Consider the following 23,781-nt stretch of genomic DNA (forward strand, 5'->3'; position numbering starts at 1 on the left):
ATATAAAGAAAGGGATACATGTATTACGCTTATAATGTTATAAAATAAGAGAAAACTAAAAATCAATGGGATAAAATAATTTGTCCAAGGTCACAAAGATAGAAAGTGGTAAAAGAAGAAAGAGGTAAATGTTAAAATGCCTATGGATGCTTCTTTCCTGGTACGCTGCTAGCAAAACATCTCATGTATAAATAACCATGAGTAATTTTACATAGCTCAAGTTTACAATTGAAGAAACACATTTAAAGTGTATTGTTCAGTGTAAATATAACAAAGTGCATTAGAGTCAATTTATTATTACAATAGCCGCCATCTATTTTTACCTAGCACGACGGATATTTTTCAAAAATAAATATTATTATAGATCTAGATTTGCAAATAGAAATTTAGTTAGAAATAATGCCGAGTTAAAAAAAAAAAAAGTATTACTGCCTGTCTCCCATGGCTCAGTGGTTGAGCATCAACCTATGAACCAGGAGGTCATGGTTCAATTCCCAGGCGGGGCACATGCCTGGGTATCCCCAGTAGAAGGTGTGCAGGAGGCAGCCAATCAGTGATTCTCACTCATCAATGATGTTAGTATCTCTCTCTCACTCTCTTCCTCTTCCCCTCTAAAATCATATAAAAATAAAATTTAAAAATATATAGAAAATAAAAAATTATTTTGTTCTGTTTTTGTATTCTTTAACTCTTAATGAAAGAAATAATGTTTAACCTGAATTCTATGACCTAGAACACTTAAAAATTCTGTGACTCACTTTGAAGCCACAATTATTGCTATGGGTTCTCTTGTGGCCCTGTACTGATAACCAGTGTCTATTTCATTTTCAAAATCAAGTCTACTTTTTACTGCAAGGTCAGCTTAGTATGGAAGAAACAACTGACTGGAAGTCAAGCTGAGTTTGAGTCCCTATAATTCCATATACTTTAACTTGGACAAGATAGAATCTTGTTTTCATTTTCTAAACTTTTAGGATTGAGATACCATAGATATAAGGATTAAATGAAAGCCCTTTATATAAAGTTAAATGAAGAAAAAAGTAATCACACTAATTAGTAGCACTAAAATTTTAATAAGTGAATCATTTCCACATTTCCTTATGCCTAAAATCCCAGCCATGCTGTGTCCCTGTATTGAGACATTTTAATTTCACATACTCCAGGTACTCAGGTCTGCTGGATTGTACTATGCTCTACAAGTGGCAGCAGGGACTATTTCATTCATGTTTCTCCACAGCCTTCATCCTGAGTGGACATGTATAGTTACAAAAGCAGTCTTTCCTATGTAATATGTTCATCTTCATGAAATTATATGACCAATCCTTTAAGAAAAATAAGTGGGTGCTCTATAATGCAATGAAATAGTTTTTTCTATGCTGCCTATAGAATCTGAATTCATTACTTAAGTTACTTATTATACACTACAGGCCTGGTGCACAAAAATTTGTGCACTGGGGGGGGGGGGGGCCCCCCCCCCGCCCAAGGCCCCCACCCCCTTCAGGGTGGGGGTCCCCACTGGGGTGCCTGGCCAGTCTGGGTAAGGGGCTGATGGCTGTTTTCAGGCTGGTCACACCCCCTTCAGGGTGGGGGTCCCCACTGGGGTGCCTGGCCAGTCTGGGTAAGGGGCTGATGGCTGTTTTCAGGCTGGTCACACCCCCTTCAGGGTGGGGGTCCCCACTGGGGTGCCTGGCCAGTCTGGGTAAGGGGCTGATGGCTGTTTTCAGGCTGGTCACACCCCCTTCAGGGTGGGGGTCCCCACTGGGGTGCCTGGCCAGTCTGGGTAAGGGGCTGATGGCTGTTTTCAGGCTGGTCACACCCCCTTCAGGGTGGGGGTCCCCACTGGGGTGCCTGGCCAGTCTGGGTAAGGGGCTGATGGCTGTTTTCAGGCTGGTCACACCCCCTTCAGGGTGGGGGTCCCCACTGGGGTGCCTGGCCAGTCTGGGTAAGGGGCTGATGGCTGTTTTCAGGCTGGTCACACCCCCTTCAGGGTGGGGGTCCCCACTGGGGTGCCTGGCCAGTCTGGGTAAGGGGCTGATGGCTGTTTTCAGGCTGGTCACACCCCCTTCAGGGTGGGGGTCCCCACTGGGGTGCCTGGCCAGTCTGGGTAAGGGGCTGATGGCTGTTTTCAGGCTGGTCACACCCCCTTCAGGGTGGGGGTCCCCACTGGGGTGCCTGGCCAGTCTGGGTAAGGGGCTGATGGCTGTTTTCAGGCTGGTCACACCCCCTTCAGGGTGGGGGTCCCCACTGGGGTGCCTGGCCAGTCTGGGTGAGGGGCTGAGGGCCGTTTTCAGGCTGGCCAAGCCCCCTGGCGATGGAAGCTCCCAGCCTCTCCTTTTTTTCTGTTTATTCTGGGATTTATTTACCTTCTATAATTGGAAACTTTCTGCCTTGAGTGGAGCTCAGAGCTGGCCAGGGCGGGCGGGAAGCTTGGCTTCCTCCATCGCCAGAGGCAACCCAAGCCTCATGCTTGCTCCAGCTCTGTGGCCACAAAAGGTTGAAAGCAGGTATCTGGGGTTTATTTATCTTCTCTAATTGAAACTTTGTTGCCTTGAGTGGAGCTCACAGCTGGCCACGGCAGGCGGGAAGCTTGGCTTCCTCCATCACTGGGGCAACCAAGTCTCCTGCTCGCTCCAGCTCCGTGGCTGCCATCCGCCATCTTGGTTGGGTTAATTTGCTCTGATTGGCTGGTGGGCGTGGCTTAAGGCATAGCAAAGGTACGGTCAATTTGCATGTTTGTCTTTTATTAGTGTAGATTATATCTCATATCTGGCCTTTAATCTACTTGTCTGTTATGCGAGAGGCAAGAACTTAAAATATCTCACAAACATTTTTCTACTCTAAAATATAACAGAATGATTCATAATATCAAACCTGGCTTTAACCTTCTTTATAGAGTCCATTATTTTCACTTCATAAATTAGTGCTGTTTCTTGTCAAAAGGGTGGAAGAAGGTGTCTATAAGACTTTTAAACTCCAATTTCATAACTCATTTAATATTCACCTTCATTACATCACTATAATAGCTCTCAACACTTTTCATCCCTATCTTACATATAAACTTCTAAAAGTTGATCACTTTTGCCCTGGCTGGTATATGGCTCAGTTGGTTGGAGCATCATTCCATACCAAAAGGTGGCGGGTTTAATTCTTGGTCAGGGCATATACCCAGGGTTTAATCCTCAATAGGGGCACGTAGGGGACGCAACCAATTAATGAATTTCTCTCTCCTTCTCTCTCTCTAAAAAAAAAAATCAATTCAATAAATAAAAGTTGATCACTTATTTAAACAATCTTCAATAGGAATAGACTATCTAATGTTAGTCTCTCAAATCACACTATTACCACCCCCTTCGTAAGATTTATCACAATTTTTAACCATGTATCTCTTTACAACTGTGATTACTGAATACCACAGCTTAGCAGGTTTCAGGGACAGAGGATATTCTCAATTTATGTTGCTGAATGAATAAATAAGTTGACTCATCTCATATCAAATATAGGAACTTAACCTATTAGTCCCCGGAGATTATAAATGAATATAGATCAAATTATTGCTTTAAACCTTCCTTAATTACCTTACAATTCTTAAGCATTATTCAAAAAATTTTAGGGAAGTACAGAAAATCATTTTACTTCTCATATGTTCAAAACAGAGTGTTACCCAATTAACAATTTTATAAAATTTCAGTAGGAAAAGAAAAATTTGGTTGTCTATGAAAATGAACATTTACCTGAGGAAGTTACTCCCATCTGAGGGATGAGCTGCTCCTCCCTGCAATTTTCACGACCAGGAACTAATCTCTGATATCTTGATGGATGAGGGTTACCATCAACATCAACCAAAAAAGGAGGAGGCATAAGATGTGGTGCTTGCTGAGTCTGTTCATCTAACACAAAATTGTTGGCATCTCGAATAAGGGGCCGATAATCACTATGAAAGAACATCTGATCTGCTATCTTTAAAAAGAAAGGATGATAAAAGATTGAAAGAATAAAATTTATCATTATAAATTTCTAATAGAAAGCAAACAGTCCACCATAAATCATATTAAGAGCAATATAAAAGAATATTCTTTTTTTGAATTGTAAATAAATCTTTATATTTTCTACATTGAATTTTATAATCAGAAAAGTAGCTACTTTGAATTTTCTCTGAAACAAGAAAGAGATTGAAAAGATAGCTAATATAATTTCAAATTACGTGATGAAGTCAAATCTAGGCATAAATCATTCAGCGGTACTATTACTTTCACAGAGCACCACACCTTATCTTACTTTTTAAATTATTTTTTAGCATTTTTTACAAAGGGTAAACATTCAATGAATTTATTCTTAGAATGAAACTCTTTAATGACATCACTTATACAATTTAAGAAAATCCTTAAGTATACAGTGAATAGGGTTTATATAATGTTAATATAAAAATTTAACATCCAATTTTCAAGAGTTAAGCATTTTCTAAAATTTCTGAAATATAAATTATTAATATGAACTCATGCTTGAGACATCTGTAACATCAACATTTTTATTGGTTAATTTGGAACGTCTAAAACTAAACCATGAGCTATGCAATTTTTATGATAATCTTTTATACCACCCTACTGCAGAAGCAATTTTAGTCACTCATCTTAAAGTCTTAATTATTTAAAAACATTAGCTACCATCAGTATGGCACACATTTGAAAGCCACAAATTTGTACCCCAGATAAAAGCATATTATCCATACAAATAAAATGTTTTACATAATTTCAAAAGTCCTTTTATGGATAATATCGCCCATCCCCAGTTTATATGCTCCAATTTTAAGACTACAATCTAGGTTGTTCTTGAAGGCTAATTAAGTATAAAGTTTTCCTTCTGAAATATAATTTTTATCTATTATAGAAAAGAAAGATTTAAAAACTGTTGTCTTTACCCTTCTCTCCAAAACATAAATCTCCAGACTATTTAAAATATGGCTCTTCTTTTTGCTGAAATATTCTTCAAATATGTTGAAAGCATAAATGATTCTCACCCCCTACCCCAGATACAACCACTAAACATCCAGGGATTAAAAGAAAGAAGATATATAGTCATTATACCCTACCTTGTCATATTTGCTACTGGAGCCAAAGCCAAATATTAAAAGATGTCCATGAGAGTCCGTGCATGCAAAATGCTGTCCATCAGGAGAGCATTTGCAGTCAAATACTGCACCATGTCCTTGGCCTTCAATCTGAAATGTATTTAACCAGTAATCAGAAAATTGCCATTAAAAAAATAAAGAACTGGTCACTATTGTTACTAGAATTTTATGATGATATATAAGTATACATCCTAGTAAAGTAAATAAGTATAACAAACACAGTATAGTAACAAAATTTGTGAATATTCATGAAAAGTGCCAGATTAAAGCTCTGAAAACCAAATTGTTCTATGTATCCACAGACCAAACACAATTCAGGAAATAAAACACCACCAATCTCCCCCACCCATAGAATTCTGCTTCATGTCTTTAACCCAGACTTAAAACGTAATTGCTCTTTACACGCTTTCAACTTATCTGCATTTAATCAAGTCCTTTCGGCAAAGGCTGACAATGTGTAGTAACTGTAGCTTTCTTTTTCTTGGTAACTCTTGGAAGTAGTAGCCAAAGATGACTGCTCATGAAACACTAATTATTTTTCCTTTTGGTAATAAGTTCCCTTGATGGTCTGACTCATATTTTAAATGGTGAATTTCAAAGGTTAAAGAAAAGGTTTTTTTTACCTGATAATTGTTTTCTGCTTTCCAGTTCCATTAATCCAGAACGAATGGGTTTCTCCCTGCAACCTGTCAATCAAACAGAGGTGGCCAATCACCACTCTGAATTTTTTTGCTCTCAGTGCTTCTTCAGACTATGTTCCAGTTGAAAACTTCTTTAGCAGTGTTCTGAAAGAGGTAAAAATTCTACCCTATCTAAAGCACATCTAGGGACTGAATTTCAGAAAAAAATCAAAATAGGGAGTTGACTCCCTAACAAATAACAACTAAGGATGATTTTAAACAAATGAGATTGGATTTCTGGATTAGCAGAATCGGAACACACACACTTTATCAGGTAAGAAACACCTCCTCTCTGTTCCGGTATCCACTGATCTAGAACAAATTGAATTTTATTAGTATTATTCCGATATCCCAAGAAACGCTTGGAAAAGAGAGAAGTGGTAACTTTCTTTCTTTAGTGTTAAAAATATGGCATAGGGACAAATGTTCAGTTCAGCAAATACAGAAGTGAAATTAAAATTTAGAAGAATAGTTGATTTCTTAAGGAAAGTTTACATTTTGGTCAAAAGAGAAAACTTTACTTTAAAAAGAAGGGCTCTCCCTAATACATTTAGATACCACAAATGGAATTGCCTCAAAAACAAAATACAAGTTTTCCCTTTAGCTTGCTGAAAAGAAGGAATGAGCCCACTGGTGTTTATTAATGCTGTTTTGGATAGTAATAATAATGGAAAAGAAGAATAACTTTCCTCAAAACTTAATCATACGAAAGGAAATTAGTGAACTTGAACGTATCTAATGTCTACTACACTTAAAGATTTACCATAAAAGCAAGAAAATGAATCCTATGTGAAACAGGACCATATCTTGGTTATGAAGAAAGTTGGAGGGTAAGACAGCAGAGGAAGGAAACTGATACCAAATCCTTGAAAACTTTTTAAAAATGAGAAAGAATATATTTCCCCAAGTTAACATAAAGGCACTGTTAGCTATATAACTTACTATTTGCCAAAATGGCAAGATTATAAGCAGAAATGTCTGAATTCAAGCCCCAATTTTTTTTCCAAATAAAAAGTTAAACGAACTGTTATAAGTAACCTCATCAGCAAAGTTTACCTCTAAAAAGAATTTTACATAAAACAAGTAAAGATAAAGAGTAGAAATTGCCTTGGCCATGTGTTATTAGATGTTTTATTTATCTTGGTTCATTAATTTTCATAAAAGAGAAAACAAAAAGGCAACTACTTCATAAATATACTCATAATTGTAAGTCTAAATTTACAATTCTAAGAACATAAAAGTGAGAAAGAGATTTGAAAGAAATCTGACTCAGCAATGCCAAAGGATAGCCTTCATGTGATGTTTAGGCAATCTTGCTCTATAGTTTTTTCTTTTTGTGGGGAGGAGGGGTAGTGGTTTGAGAATTAATCCACCTATAACCTTGCTATCTACCAATGTTGCCACATTTATACTTCTAGATCTTTAAAAAATACCTGGGAGACATGGAACATATAAAGCTCAAAAAAAGCAAAGAAAAAAAAATTGCAATCTTATTGAAGACCACTAAATTTCTGATATATCACATGCCATTGTTAATATGGCAGGATGGTATCAATTTTGTGTGTGCAAGGCATTTACATAACTTCAAAGTGATTTTTATATGGAGAAAATGAAAGTATAATCAATAAAATAAAAAATAGGTAAAATACATTAAAATGTATTTGGATTAATCTTAGTCATTAAAGAAGGCATTGAAAGAATATGCACTACTCATGAACCAATTAGAAAAGGTGCCATGACCTTATTAATTAAAATGCCAAATTTATATTTAGTTATGGTTCCTCAGTTAACCAACACCCATAACTACAAAATGTAGACAAGGCTTTTCAGTTAATACAAAATAAGGAAAATATTTTACTTTTTCTATATACTAAATATACCCTAGCTGTTTTTATTATCTATACTATGATTAAGAAAACAAACAAAAAAAGTTAAATATTTCTCGCTGAAAATAATTTTAACTTCTTAAACTGGGGTAAAAGCATTTATAAGAATTCTCAAAGAAAAAATTTTATGCACTACTGAATACATATGTGTAACGAGAAAGCAATGAGGTTTCTATTTAAAAACCGAAAGAAAAAAGTATCCTCTCTACCATATTAAAGTTTAACCTATAACATAAAATTAAATGTACTGCTTAACAAGAGAATACGTTAATATGAAATGTAATATTGTATATAACTTATGCTAGTACTATTACAGCTTTAGGGAATTTAAAAAACCCAGAATGAATGAGAAATGTTCAAAGTAAATTTTAGATGAATTATTCCTCTAAGAAAATCAAGTATGCTTATGAAATATTATTTGAGACATGTTAATAAACACCACATAATACGTATATACATTAAGTCACAATAAAAGCTGAGAAATCCAAAAGCTAGTATTTAGTAATTAGTGCAAAAATTTCAATAATAGGAGTTAAAATAAAAAATAAAAATATATCCAGCAATTATGATAAATGTTATTTTAATTTTTAAAGCAAAAGATGAAAGAACCAGACGAGTTAAAGTAATGAACACATTTGCAAGAAAATTCTCATATTAGCTAAAGAATGCTGAAAATAATTCCAAGAAATAATGATAGAACTGTAATATTTAATGAAGTATATCAGTACCCTTTTCAAGGCAGAATACTATCCATAACTTCTAATATGATTTTTGTGAAGTGGAAAGATGAATAATTAATGGAAACAGAGGAATGGGGCCTTAGATCCAAGAGACCTTTCCTCTATTAATAAGCAAATCACCTACTCTCTCTGTGAAATGATGGAGATACTTAAATAATCTTTAGAGTCCTATCCAGATCTAAAATTCTAAATCTGATATTCAGGAAGACTTTTTGGAAGAACTGGACAATTTTAGAAATAAGGTATGGTAAAAGCACTACAATGAAGACTAAATTATAGGGTCTAAATTATATCAATCATGAGGTACATACAGCAGAATATGAGAAGTATGTATTCCCAAAGGAACACAACACAAATCAGAAAGGTAAAAAATATGAACTATCTTAAGCAGAATCATTCTGTTATGGAATAATTCCAAGTCTATAATCAATGCCAATTTTTTTGGTCTAATTCATATTTTTAAATACATCATTGATTAAAAGGGAGCATCTCATCCAGAAAATAGTACATAATTTAAAATAAGTTATTTAAAATAACCTTATAATTTTATGAGATAGACATGGAAAGTGTCCTTTCTTATATATGAAGAACCTTAAAAGTTTATCAACCTGAGAGGAAAAAAGGTAATTAAGAATGTACACTAGATACTGAAGATAGTCACCGTCATACTTTGGTGACCTTTTAATTATTAAAATAGTTACAGTGTAAACAAAGAATCTATGTTAAGGGAAGCAATCAACATTCCAATAGTCTAGGTGTCATCAAATTACTTTAAAAGATCACTGCTGAATGAATGTTTCCTTTAATATTGAAAATTTTTTATGGTAACATTATTAGATATGAATAAAAGATAGCTTTTTAAAATAATTGGTGCCAAGATAAATTTACATAAAAAGGAAACTGGCTTGATAAAGCCAGTAGATATATAAAAGTGATTTTAAAGAATCAACTCTAATTTTCATTTAGGAAAAAAATATATTACCAAAATAAATAACTCATCTTCAAATTTAACAGCATTTTGTTTACCATATTCTGATTTCTCTGAGGGCAGCAATACTATGAATCAAGTCCTCCTTGAAAACTATTTTCCTCCTTTGGTCCCTCTGACACAGTGTCTAGAGATTGTGATCTCTTCACTACCCTGCTAAATATGACTATTTCTAAAAGTTTAGCTTTAAGCTCTCTACATTGCCTTTTCTATCTCCATGAGGAGGTAAACACTATTCTATTTCTCTTTTATTCTATCTCCAAGTCTGGCTGCCCATTTCCACATAGATAGTCCAAAACTATGTAACAGTAAATGTATAAAAATAAACTACAAAAAATCAGTTTTCCTTCACATCTTTCATATTTCCAATATCAATATTATAAAATCACCTAGCTTAATACTCTCAACTAATTTATTAAATCTATCACTCTCTAGCTCTAACGCTTCTATAAAATTACCAAGTCATATATATAATTTTTTTCTTCCACAAATTTCCTACCTACCCCTGTAATTTTTCATAATAATATCACTAATAAAAGTAATTCTTCCTCCACCTATCCAATTTCATATCTGAAATACTACTATTGGCATTCAAACTATTTTTCTATTAAGTTTCTGGAATATAAATATAATTTACCAAAAATCCCCAAAATGTTAACTATTCTTTATGCTCACGTGATAATATGAGGTCATCACAACACACCTCAACTTCACGTTTTCCATTTTATCAACCATTTTTCAAAATCTATTCCAGACATATTTTTGTGAACTGCTCTATGAATATTCCTTTTGTAAAATTATTTTTACTGATTCAATTCTTATTGTTCAAGGCATACTTTCAATTCCTCCTGCCCAACAAAACCTCTGACCAACCACCTGAAGTGATCTCCCTACATCTTTAGATATAGCAATTATCTTCTCATACGCATGCTAGCATTTGAAACTACTTATTATTAACACTTTTTTTCAGGTATATTTTATCTCCCCAATTCAACTGCACACTGGTTAAAATCAAGTACCATCCCTTATTCTATTTGCTAATCAAAATGTCTTCACCTGTGTGTTTACATTATACAGAACTTAAATACTTTCCCTTATAACTTTCAAATCTTGAATACCTCTGGATATCAACTCATAGAGCATACTAAAGAATTACAACATAAACGTAATTCCCCAAATATAGTGTGACAAACTAGAGAGACACACAGTCATGACAACAAATTTTAAGGTATGTCTTTGATACCAAGATATAGATAAGAAAGAGACAGAATCTAAAGAACTCCAGAAATCTGAAAGACAGCAGCAATAAAGTTTATAATCAGAAGACTGAAAGTAATTCCTTACCCAGAAAGGTTGAAACAAAGACTGGAAGCATCAAAGAATCCTTTAACACACAGAATGCTGATATGACATCTTGTTAGGTGATGATAGGTAATGAGATAGATAGGAAGGAAGAAAGAAAGAAGGAAAAAGAGATAGAGATCTTGAAATCTGGATTCACAAGAGAACACGATATAATATACCTTTTTAAAGCTTTTTGTTCTCCCTTTCCTAGATACATACAGCTACCACTGTCCAAAACTAAAATAGAAATCACACTGAGAACAGGTTAATATCAATAAGCATGTGCAAAAATTCTGAGTGGTGGATTGGCAGCCTCTGCTTGTTTAGAACGTTGCAAGGAGAAATTTATTGTTCTGGATTAGTGGACACTGGAACATTTTTAAAAAAATCTCAAGTAAAAGAAAGGTTAACAATTATAAAAATAAGAAAAAATTAATTAAATTGTTATTTGGAAATTACTCATAAAACAACAAAAACAAAGCAACAATCAAATTCAGTAAAATTGCTTTCTAACAAAAGACATATTGTACTCTTCAGTTAAAATCAGAACAAGAGGCAACCAGAAAAGAGCTTTGAATAACATGACAGAAACAGACATGAGAGACAGATTCATAGACACAGATAGAACAATAGATATAAAGAGAGCAAGATAAAAGCAAAAGGGCCAGACACATGAGGCAAACTACTAATGTGGAATCTACAAACACCACTCCAAACATCTTTTATTTACTACCTAATAATCAAATGGCCTAGTACTAAGAAATTTAAGTCTCTTTTCATATCTTTCAAAGTGAATTTAATATTCATTTAGTTAAATTTGTAGTTAAAACTTAGCTGTGCTGTGATAATTTAAGAGAACAAGTGCTAAAAAAATCACCTTTTAAGTTTAAAGACATTTATGCTTATATAAACTTCTTAACTTGCCTACCTCTTTCAGGGAATTAAAATATTACAAAAGCCCTCAGCTTCAGTTCAGTGAATTTGTGTATACATTTTCAAGTTATTTCTGGGACTAATTTATCTGCCTCTCAGTAATTAATTGGGAGTTTAGAGCTTTTAAACTAGAGTTCAGAACAACTTTCATCAAAACAAAGCTATATTGATATTAACCTCCTGCCACTACTAAACACAAATATGTGGGCTTACTAACTATACCCAGAGAGTTAAGAATATTCTTAATATACACTATCTGCCTTCAAAAGAATGTCCAAATATACTCTACTTTTGCCCTGAACACTCAAGTTATATAAGGACTGTTCAGCTAAAAGATGAATAAATTTCCATACTTTAAAAAAGAATGTAGATAAGTAAAGTTTAAGGTTGAGAATTCAGGTTTTTAACAATAGAATAAATTTGTCTTATGTTTATAACCTTCTCGATAATATCCTCTTTAGCTTCTTTCTTAGGTTCATTAAAAGAAAAAAATAAGGGTTCAATGTTTCTACCTTATATATTATGCTTTTCCAGTAAGTGCTTTTAAAAGTTCACTTTAAGATTATTTCATTTTTTAAAAGGAGACAAGGGGGAGAGTACAAGGAATATACATTGTCCATTCCATTTCATACCCTATGTCACTTGACATGTACTTCTTATAACAAAACTCAGCATCTATTCTCCAACTGCTTTTATTATTCAGCTCCTCAATTAAAAATAAAGCTAGCAGTAAAAATAATGAAAATTACTCCATCACTTTTATAGAAAATTCCACTAGCAAGTTGAAAATTTACTTATAAGATTTGAAAATGAAATAAATTAGGGAATTATGTAAGCATATAAGGAATTAAATCTTTATCTCAATTCTCAGTCGCAAAAATTTTGTTTACATATTTGGGTGATGCTAAAATAAAGTATAAGATTTTTAAGTGTTATCATAGCTTGCTGCAGAAAAATAATAGAATATCTGAATGATGAATATCAGTGCAATATTAAAATATTAATGGATCAATATTTTAAATTCATTAAATGCATTAAAAAGTTATTTATTAAAACATAATTACTATATACCAAACATAGGCATTTAAAAATTCAACCTTTCACCTTTAAAAGGCTTTCTGATGATACAGGACTTTTTACTATTTCTAAAATTTCATAAAACAATTTCTGTAATAAATAAGTATAGTAAAATGCTTTAATACAAAATAATTATTTATTACATTATTTCATTACCTTTTAAAGGCATAACTTTCAAATAGAAAATTTAGTTATCATAAAAAGGGGGAGCCTTGGCCAGTTTTCCCAGTGGTTAGAGTGTTGGCCATAGACCGAAGGGTTTTGAGTTTGATTCCTGGTAAAGGGCAAATATCTTTACCTCTGTTGCAAGCTCAATCCCTGGCTCTGCTCCAGGCTCAGAGGGAGGCAACCAAAACCAATCTATGTGTCTCCCTCACATCGATGTTTGTATCTGTCTCTCTCTCCTCCCCTCGTCCCTATTCTCTAAAAAAAAAAAAAAAAAAGAAAAAATTTTTCCGGGGGGGTTTTAAAAAAAAAAAAAAAAAAAAAAGGAAAAATATTCTCAGGTGAGGATTTAAAAGAAAAAAGAAAAATAAAAGGGGAGGGGGGGCATGACCAATACTGAAACAGTATTCTCAAAATATACTTGATAAAAACCTGTTTTAAGAATTTGTATGTAAATTTTTTGTTCTTTTAAAGGCACAATTTAGCCTTGGACAATGTGGCTCAGTTGGTTGAGCATCTTCCCATGCACTGACAGGTCACTGGTTAAATTACTTGTTGGGGCACAGGTTGTAGGCTCAATCTCCAATAGGCAACATGCAGAAGGCAATGGATTAATGTTTCTTTCTCATGGAAGTTTCTCTCCCTTCCTCTCTCTCTAAAAATAAATAAATACATATTTAAAGTAAATAAATAAAGGCACTATTTACACTCCTTACTTTCTGGCCATAGATTTAATGGTGAATTTACTTATTCATGTTATAAGTTTGATTTTAAAACTCACACAAAATACTAATAATACTAATCTTAATACTTGCTCTAAACTTTCACCGTACCTAGTGCCTTTATATAGGAAACAATAAAATATTTACTAATTTGAACTTATGATTACTAGTTCAATTTAATGTCAGGAATTGAATTTTTACTCAATCAACATATGGTAATATGTTGATTAGGAACACCAAAGCTTACTTATTAGCTACAGAGAGCCAAAGAGTTATAACTACAGCCAACATTCAACATTCAGGATAGTGTATCATGAACACAAGCTTCTACTCCTCCCTCAAGTTGTTTTAATTTTCTTAATAGCAATGCTGGATGCTTTATCTTCCATATGCCCATAGATAAAACAAACAATGAAAAAAAAAACCAAAACAAAACACCAAAAGAGTAAAGAGCAAAAATCAGGGTATATAGATGACTTCAAATTAAGAGAAAAAAAATTATCAAGCTAACTTATGTCTTAAGAGATCTACTTGGAGTTAATTTCATTTAAAAAGTATTTTCCCACTGCACACATCACTAACTGGGTAGAGTTGAAAGTTAGCTGTGCAATAACTTAACCCAACTAGAGTTAGCCTTAAGAACACATTAACAAAGGACAGAAAAACTGGTTTTAAGTTACAAGTACCCATATAATAGCTGTGTGACGTGGCTGACACTAAGCAAAGCATTTATCTCTGTGTAGTTTCTCCATTTGCAAAGCCAGTAACAGTAAAATCTACCCTTATTATCTTACAAGCTTTTCATAAGACACTAATGAAATAATATGCAGAAGCATTTTGGAAGCCTTTAAAAATCATCCAAAAAATTAAACAGCATATTTTTATGTTAATGAGATAGAGTAGTTCATTTTCTGTTTTGTTAAATGCAAGGTTTATTTTTAATCCTTTTTGGTTCTACTAATTATATAAATTTGTTTCTTCTGCCATTTAAAGGCTTTTAATTTCTTATTAAAAAGAGCAGGGAAAATATCCTTATCTAAAACACTCATTAAACAAGAAATAATTTTTAAGGCAGTATTATAACTAACCTTCTTTGCTAATTTCAAAGAGTATACAATATAATATTGGTGACTTCTACTCCTGATTATATCACTAATTTGTAATGGTCTAAGAGTAAATCTTTTCAATCTCAAGGTGCTTCAATTTTTATATCTACTGATAAAATGGAATATTAGTATGATAGACTTACCTGACAAGAAATAAATTCACCTTTATAACTTAAAGGTGACAGCAGTACTCAAGTAAGAGAAAACTTTCCCTCTAAACACTCTATTAATATACCAATGCCCTTTGAAAATATAAAATTACTAAAGTAATATATGTATAGACAAATTGTTTTCTTTTGAAACTATAAAGACACATCGAGAAATGACTAATTTCCACATTCAATAGAAATGTCCCAAGAAGAAGCAAACCAGAAACACAAGGATAGAAAGAAGAGGTGAATATTCTTTACCAGCATATCTAAAGATTTGTTTTTAAACAGTCTCCTCTATACATATAATCACTAAGGAAATCCATCCATCACTAACAATTGTACCCCAAATAAATTAGCGCTGTCTTTTTATAAAAATAAGAATTTGACAAATCTTATTTCTTACCTTATTGTACATTAAGGCATATCAATAAAGACAGCTAGTCAAGTCCTTCATTAATAAAATTATTCCTTTTATCTTCTGCTTAATCCTCCCTCAACTGTTTTGATCAATGATTTCTTACTACATAGATGTAACTCTATTATGATCAATCAACTATGGTATCACTTTCATGAAATTTTTTCACAAAGTGTTATATTTCCCAAGACTGTTTTGTGAAACAATTATTTTTGCAAACTAACTGACCAACCACACTATTAATTGCATTATTTTATGATTTATTACCAAAGATTTCTATCCTTGATTTCTAAAGATATCTAAACATGCCGAAATAGTAGACACGTTTTTGTTTTTATTTTTAAAAGATATCATTGATGTATAGGAAGTAGAGCAAAAAAATGTAACTAAGCAGTATTTAAGAAGCACTTCTTGAAAACACTACAGAATAAGATGTGATATCAAACCACTGCAATTCCAAGTTTTCAGCAAAATACACTAAAATCTATATAAGCAACAAAATATGGAGGAAAAAGTGCTTAATCACAAATAAATATCTAATGTACTACAATTTGGTAAAAGGAAAGAATGGCTGATTTCTGTGGCTTTCATTTTAAAATGGGTGTATTTTAATTAAATTATGTTGTACTACAGGACTACTGGTGAAATACAATAACACAATATAAAAATTTATTTACAATTTCTTCACCTAAGTTTTCCAAACTTTTGTTCTTTCTATATTGTATCGTCATACTTGTTTCTCAAAGTTTCACTATTAAAACTATTTTTATAATTAGCTTAGTTATCATAATATTCATATGTATTGTAAGATGCATAATTAATTTTCCTTTAAATATAGCATGTAAATAAAAGTGTGGAATAAGCAACTTTTTGAAACTTTAAGTCAAAGAATGTCTGAACTTATTCTTAAATGGATTTCCTTTGTGATATGGAGAGTACCTGAGTCAATAAGTCCCCAAATCTTTAATAGCTATAAAGAGACTGATAATTACCATATTGAAGTAAGATCGAATTTTGACTCCTCTTGCCAGATCCCATACTATCACGTTTCCATCATGACCAGCAGAAAAGAGAACTCTTGGATCAAATGGGTGTGGCTCAAGAACAAATACCTCATCTTCATGACCCTAAAGTATTTTTGAAGTAGCAAAGAATTATAAATATTAAAAAAGAAAATTCCATCCAACAATATGGAAACGTTTCGAAGTTCTGAGTTTTCAGAATTAAGGTGGCAAAATCTTCATATTTATCAATGTATAATAATGAAGCTGAGCTAATATCACTGTCCAGAATTTGCTATCATTTGGTGAAACCTGAGAATACTATTGATGCAGCCCTACATACTAAAAAACAGCATGGATCTGTATTTCCAAGCCGAACCCATTTAATTGTATTTTAAAATTATTTCCAATCTTTGGCAAGTTACCCATCTAGCAAGTTAGAGATTTTAGCTAACGTAAGACTATTCCTAAATGAAAATATTGAATTTTACAATCAGTTTTAATTGTACCAAATAAATTTTAATCTTTTTTCTCACCATGAGGACATGAATTAGTTGACCGGTGTAAGAATTCCAAACTTTCAGAGTCATGTTATTCACTGCAGTTATAACTGTATTGTCATGTCGATCCCACGCCACCATAGTTACTTTCATCTTTGTGATTTTATCTTCTATTCCTTGAAGGTTTTGACTGAAAGTGATGGAGGCAGTATTTGTTTACACTGACACCATTTATTAAAATACAAGTATGACAAAAAGCTAAATGTATTTTCATATAACTTATATACAGTAACATAACTATCACCTAGCAGTTAAGAATAGTTTGAATAAACATAAGACAACGGCAAAGGTCACTGCACCAAGTCAGCAAACCCAGGATTTCCAGCACTCTTAATAAGCCTTCAAAATAAACGTCACTGCTTTAACTCTATCTGGACCCTGGAACTCTGTGTCATGCTGCTCTCCATCTTTTACTGTTACTGTCATGCCCTGCTAACTGCTCTGCTCTGCTCTTCCATCCAAGACTACTAAACAAAAACAAATAGAAAAAAATGGTTAAGACCAATATAACAGTTACAAGGTTAATATCATTTCTTTTGGCTAGAGAAAACCATTGGATAAACCACATGATCCCTCTGTGACAAATGTAACATTATAATATGCTCTGCTTTCAAAAAACTAGTGAAACTTAACCCCTAGAGTGCCGGGGAGCGCGATCGCGCTCCTCCTGTCTCTTGCCAAAAGTGCCGGGAGCGCTATCACGCTCCTCCTGCAGTGTCACTATTAGATGCTAGTAGTTCACTCTTTATTGACAGATGGCACCTAAGTGCAGATTACTTATGATGCCGAATGTTTGTAGTTCTAAAATTGACCACTGCCATTTATCTGCCTAATTTTTTACAAGTACTACGATTTTATGAAGTTTACTCAGATTTTGTAGCCCTAAAGCTTCGAAATGGCATCCAGTTCTAAGTCTGCTTTTATTAGTGATGATGATATTGCTAAATATGTCAATTCTTGCTGTGAAGATGACGATTTTGTGGAAGATATTGGAGAAGGGTGTCCCTCTATTTTAACATTATATGTTTTGTTCAATTTTTTTTTCTACTAGTATTTTATAATACAATCAGCAAACAATATATGTCAAAGATGAAAACAAATGTAGTAAAGGTTTCCTTAAGTTTTTGAATATGTAACTTCATTTACTTGCGATTCCTAATTTTTTTCCTAAACTGCTGTAAAATCAGCAAAAATGCCTTGGCAATTTTAGCATAGTTCCTAGGATATTTGTTGGCACTCAAAGGGTTAAAACTATTCTTACAATACCATCATTGTCTTAACAAAACTGAACTGAAAAAAACAACATCATTAATGCAGTAGGTCTTCTCCAATAGTGCAAAAATCATTTTATAAAAATTAAAGTCTCATAAGGACACATTTGTAATATCTTAAACAATAAAGGGGGGGAAAATAAAAAATAAAAAAATTAAAGTCTTTCCTCTCCAGTAGAACCTCTAGTCATAAAGCAATCATTTTAACAATGATTATGATATATGTTTTTATAGGCTTGGAGACACACCGACCTGTTTGTTATACAGCATACTCTAAATGATCTATCTATACTGACGTATTATAACAAATTTGATTTCTTACCCTGCTGGACGAGTAGCCATATCCAACAAAATGCTCTTCCATTCTCTTCGTTTAAATTGCCAAATTCGCGCTGTTCCATCACGACTCCCACTTACAAACCTGCATTAAAAAGTCCACCACCAAAATAAAAATTAAACATGTTCTACCTAAATGAACTTCCCAAGAGCTATGTTTTTAAAAATATTCAAAAAGACAACACTCATCTTTATTTACATAGCATTCTCATACTCAACCAGATATTCAATGCAAATCTAAGAACTCCTGAAACATTATAGGCTTTTAAAATTTTATACACATGTATTCTAATATGAATGGCTAGGTCTCAAAATAATATCCAAAAGAGTTTCAAGGCCACCATTTAGTACCTTAGAAAAAGAACTGATATTTACAAAGAGAAAATTACTGACTTCTCTTAATATTAATGACCTTGACTCGTTCTATTCAAGGTTCTTAGAAATACCTTTCTTTCATTTTAAAACCAGAACATGGAAAAACCAGTTCTGCCTCAAATATTACAATGTGATACATTTCCAATCTCTACTAAGTGTCCCTTTACTTTGATATATATATGAAATAGGTAAGGTGGATAAAAATCCCTATTATTAAAAATGGCCAACTAAACTAACATTATTACAAATGAAACAAAGATATGTTCACATGTGAATGCTATATACACTTTTCAATATAACTAGTTAAGATCTTTCTTTTAGGTGGTTAATTCCTATATAATTTTAATTAAAATCTGAGTATAAAAATTATCTTTATTTCATAATTTACAAATTGGAATTAAACAAAAATAATTACTTTACCTGTTACTAGTGTTGGAAAACTGGATACTGTCAACTTTGTCCTATATATAAACAGATAAACAAAAAAGAGGATCCTGAAAATAAACTGTTAAGACTTATTTAAATTGTACTCATCTAATTCTTTTCACCAATACTTACAGTATGAAACTCCAATTCTGATATTTTTTCTGGCTGACCTGAGCCAAAAAAATAAACTCTAATAATATGGTCTGTGCTTCCTGTGGCCAGGAACATTCCACCTGAAGAATAGTAGCATACAAACATTTAAGAGTAAAACACAATTTCAAAATTAGATAATGTAACACAAACATTACCACAATGTATACTAAATGGTTAATACTTTAAAACTATTCCTATTTATCCTAAGTATATATCTAACCTGAATTAAAGAAGTTTGCTAACATAGTTTTAACTAGGAAAGAAAGCTTTCCACTACAAATTGTTTCACTAAGTGATTACATAATCTTAAATTGAAATTAACAATCATCTTCACTAGAAAACATGCCTTTTAAATGTTCAAATCCCTCTCTTGCCCCATTTCTCATATGTTAAAATTCTATAAAACTTTTAGGGCCCAACTCCTTCAGTAAATTGTCTTTACAAGTTTTTTAATCAAATCAGCCTGCTCTCCTCTGAACTCTCATTAAGACTTTGTCATATAGCATACACAGTCTAGCTTCCATTACAGTTGTTTATATATTCCATTTACTCTCTCCTTGGAATCAGTACTCTCCCTCAGTGTTGAGAACAGTGAGTGCTATATGTATAACTGTATCTAGAGTACTTCAAACACATGCATAGTGCCCACATTTGTGCTATGACTAGAAGAAAAACTGTCTTCATGGAAGTAACAGTGGAAATCTAGAAGTTAGAAATTAAAAATGTTTGAATATTGATATTCAAATACATTCATGTCATCAGTTTGCAATCACTTATCTTAGGCACTACTGCTATCCACAATTATGAAATGAAAAGATAAAGTAAAACTGGAAATAAATGTGGAAATAACTAGTACTAGGAACATTAAATATTAAAATCCATTCATGTTTCATTTATCATCAATTCAATTCAAATCTGCAGATCATAATGTGTTTAAAAAGATTAATTTCCATTCAAAATGCTGCTACATAAACTCAAGTTAATTTGAATGTCATCACTATTATACAGCTAATTTTTAAAGAGCAAATAAGAACAACTGTCAAAGTAATGAATAATGTTGTACAAATATCAAGTTTATTTTAGTTAGCTAAGGGATACCTCCAAAATCTATGAAAATATAAAGTAGATTTAAAGTACCTTTCTTCTAACAAGATACCTACTCAAAGATGTATTCCTTAACAGAGTAAATTTTTTTTTAAAATATATTTTATTGATTTTTTACAGAGAGGAAGGAAGAGAGATAGAGAGTCAGAAACATCGATGAGAGAGAAACATCGATCAGCTGCCTCCTGCACATCTCCTACTGGGGATGTGCCCGCAACCCAGGTACATGCCCTTGACCGGAATCGAACCTGGGACCTTTCAGTCCGCAGGCCGACGCTCTATCCACTGAGCCAAACCGGTTTCGGCAACAGAGTAAATTTTGAAACTACTTATTCTCTCCTCCTAGAGCCATGGTCAGCAAACTGCGGCTTGCGAGCCACATGAGGCTCTTTGGCCTCTTGAGTGTGGCTCTTCCTAAGCCTTAGGGGTACCCTAATTAAGTTAATAACAATGTACCTATCTATATAGTTTAAGTTTAAAAAATTTGGCTCTCAAAAGAAATTTCAATTGTTGTACTGTTGATATTTGGCTCTGTTGACTAATGAGTTTGCCGACCACTGTCCTAGAGCATTATAATCTTCTTAAAGAAAAATATCAGTCACATGAATATATAAACTAAATTCTAAAAAAATTCAAATCATTTCTAAATTAATTTTCATCCCCTGGCATATGTATTAGAATATGATTTATATTACAATAGTAAATATTTTCCAAAACTGTGTTCCACTATAAGCTAGCTTTTTTTTTTTCCTTTCCCTCTTCTCTCTCTCTCTCAAAACAAAAACAATAGACACCTATTACTCACAGTTCTGGAGGCTGAGAAATCTGAGATCAGGGTGCCAGCATGGGGGTAAGGGGACAAAATACTCAATCCATGACAGTGCTGTATGTAAGTGAAGTCAGGGACCCTGATGGTGTCTTTATCACAAAATGTCACATTTTTTTCTCCTGTGCCTTAACAAATCTATTTTTCTCTAATCCATGAAAGTTTTAGCATTTAATCAACAGCTCTACCATTTCTTTCTCAACTCTGAAACAAAGGTTTTTGTGTATTTACACTCAATGTACATACGCTGTGTACATTAAAAGCTTTTGCTTATGGGTGACATTGTAATTTTACCATTTTGCACAAAAATTACTCAGTGCAGAGAACTTTCTAGGGCAGTTTACCTCAAGCACATAACTGCATTTGAAAATACAGGATGGGGCAAAAGTAAGATTATAGTTGTAAGTGAAACAGAGTTTATTCTTGTATTATTTATTAATTATTTTCCATACCTACAACTGTAAACCTATTTTTGCCCCACCCTGTATAATGTCCAGGAAAAGAGAAAGATCTAATATATACCTTAAAGTAGAAAATTAGGGAGAAAAAAAAATCTTACCAGCACTAAAAGAAGAACAGATCATTTGAACTCCAGGCCTAGGGCGCTCTGTAAATTTTGCAGGTCTTGGACTATAATACAAAAAAATTAACAATTAAAAATATCCCAAAGGGAATAGCAACACCAGGAATCTGCTATTTCAAAAAATAATCACAGAAGGACAGAATTATATAAGAAGCAACAGATGGCTCCCTTCCTAAAAACAGGTTTGAAATCATATGTCATGATCAGGTCTTGTGGAAACTCCACATACAGATTTTGTAGGAGCTCCTGATTACATAACAATCCACACATAAAACAATTCCAAAGCCACTATGACAACAAGACATGCATGTATTAGTTATACCCACTCCTAATCAAATTTACATTTCACAGATTTTGATAGAGCACAAATATATAAACAAGTCATTTGTAAACATGGACACTCAAGCAAAAAAGGTGTTGCCTCTGTAGCATATACACACCACCAATAACTAAAATTTCTCCATGTCAGACATTAAACATCTCCCCTTGTTTATCTTTTAATGTCACAAAATATGTCTTATAAAAGTCCAAAAATTAAGATTCTTAGTAAAAAAACTTAAAGTATTTGACTCTTCAGTCAACTATAATGCTCATTCAAAACAGTGATATGTAGAAAATAGGTCACACTCAGCTATATTTACATTAATTGTAGAACTGTATTAGATTATGTCTAATACTATTGGTATTAAAGGTTTGTTATAATTAACTTTATTAAGAAAAAAATTAGATTTTATATACCAGCTTCAATACATATATATTTGTAATACTCCAAAATATAGTAATTACTTTTAAAGCCCTATTTAATATACATTTTGACCTAGTTTTTCTCAGATTAGGAGAAAATTTCAAAAATAGTCTTCAACCTCAACCAGAAGCACTGTGCAACTTTCACAATCCACAGCATTCAAATATAGAGTGGTTTCAATTTTGTAATCATTTAGGGAAATAAAATGTATTTTTTGGATCTACCTATTATATATTCTGAACAATAATAGTCTTTCTTACTGATATAGAACACAACACATTATTTGTTAAGTTTTTAAAATAAATTTGTAAAAATTAACATTTTAAACATTTTTCTTAATATCCACAGGCTCTGATATAGTTGAGCATAATAAATATAATTTCCATAAACTTAAAGTTATTAAAACATTCTTTAAAGCTAATTTTATCAGTGTAAATTTAAAGTAATTGAGCCCTAACCGGTTTGGCTCAGTGGATAGAGCATAGGCCTGTGGACTGAAAGGTCCCGGGTTCAATTCCAGTCAAGGGCACATGCCAGGGTTGTGGGCTCCATCCCCCATAGGGGCCGTGCAGGAGGCAGCCAATCAATGATTCTCTCTCATCATTGATGTTTCTATCTCTCTCTCCATCTCCCTTCCTCTCTGAAATCAATAAAAATATATTAAAAAAATAAAGTGATTGAAATTTAAGTAAATTAATCTGAAATTATAAAGGCAAATAATGTGCGACACTTTCCTTAATATCTTATGGATCAGCAGTTCTACATTTAAAAAATTTTTGGCATAATCATTCACATAAACGACAACAAACCATTTAGTTAGAACTCATAACCAGAATATGCAAATAATCATATACATTAATATTTTAAATAGGCTTTAATATTTTTAAGGGAAAAAAGATAAGCAGGTACAAATAATCCTATCTAATAATAGACAAACATGGTAATTAACCATACCTCCGCTACACTTCCCATTGGCTAATCAGCAGGATATGCAAATTAACTGCCAACAAAGATGGCAGCCGGCAGCCACGCAGCTGAAGCGAACATGAGGCTTGCTTGCTCCAGTGA

At 32.9% G+C, this 23,781-nt stretch overlaps 1 protein-coding gene across 1 annotated transcript in view; it reads right to left on the minus strand.

Moving 5' to 3' along the window:
* Positions 1 to 23,781, minus strand: part of PHIP (pleckstrin homology domain interacting protein) — a 176,059-nt gene that overhangs the window by 63,690 nt on the left and 88,588 nt on the right. The window contains exons 8-15 of the mRNA XM_014535815.1: positions 21,945 to 22,015; positions 19,435 to 19,535; positions 19,297 to 19,337; positions 18,488 to 18,586; positions 16,871 to 17,024; positions 16,326 to 16,460; positions 5,087 to 5,215; positions 3,732 to 3,957 (exon numbers count right to left, since the gene is read on the minus strand). Coding sequence (XP_014391301.1) covers positions 3,732 to 3,957; positions 5,087 to 5,215; positions 16,326 to 16,460; positions 16,871 to 17,024; positions 18,488 to 18,586; positions 19,297 to 19,337; positions 19,435 to 19,535; positions 21,945 to 22,015 — 956 coding nt within the window. The remainder of the gene's footprint in view (positions 1 to 3,731; positions 3,958 to 5,086; positions 5,216 to 16,325; positions 16,461 to 16,870; positions 17,025 to 18,487; positions 18,587 to 19,296; positions 19,338 to 19,434; positions 19,536 to 21,944; positions 22,016 to 23,781) is intronic.

The sequence above is a fragment of the Myotis brandtii genome, unplaced genomic scaffold (genome assembly GCF_000412655.1).
Source record: "Myotis brandtii unplaced genomic scaffold, ASM41265v1 scaffold151, whole genome shotgun sequence".
NCBI lineage: Eukaryota > Metazoa > Chordata > Mammalia > Chiroptera > Vespertilionidae > Myotis > Myotis brandtii.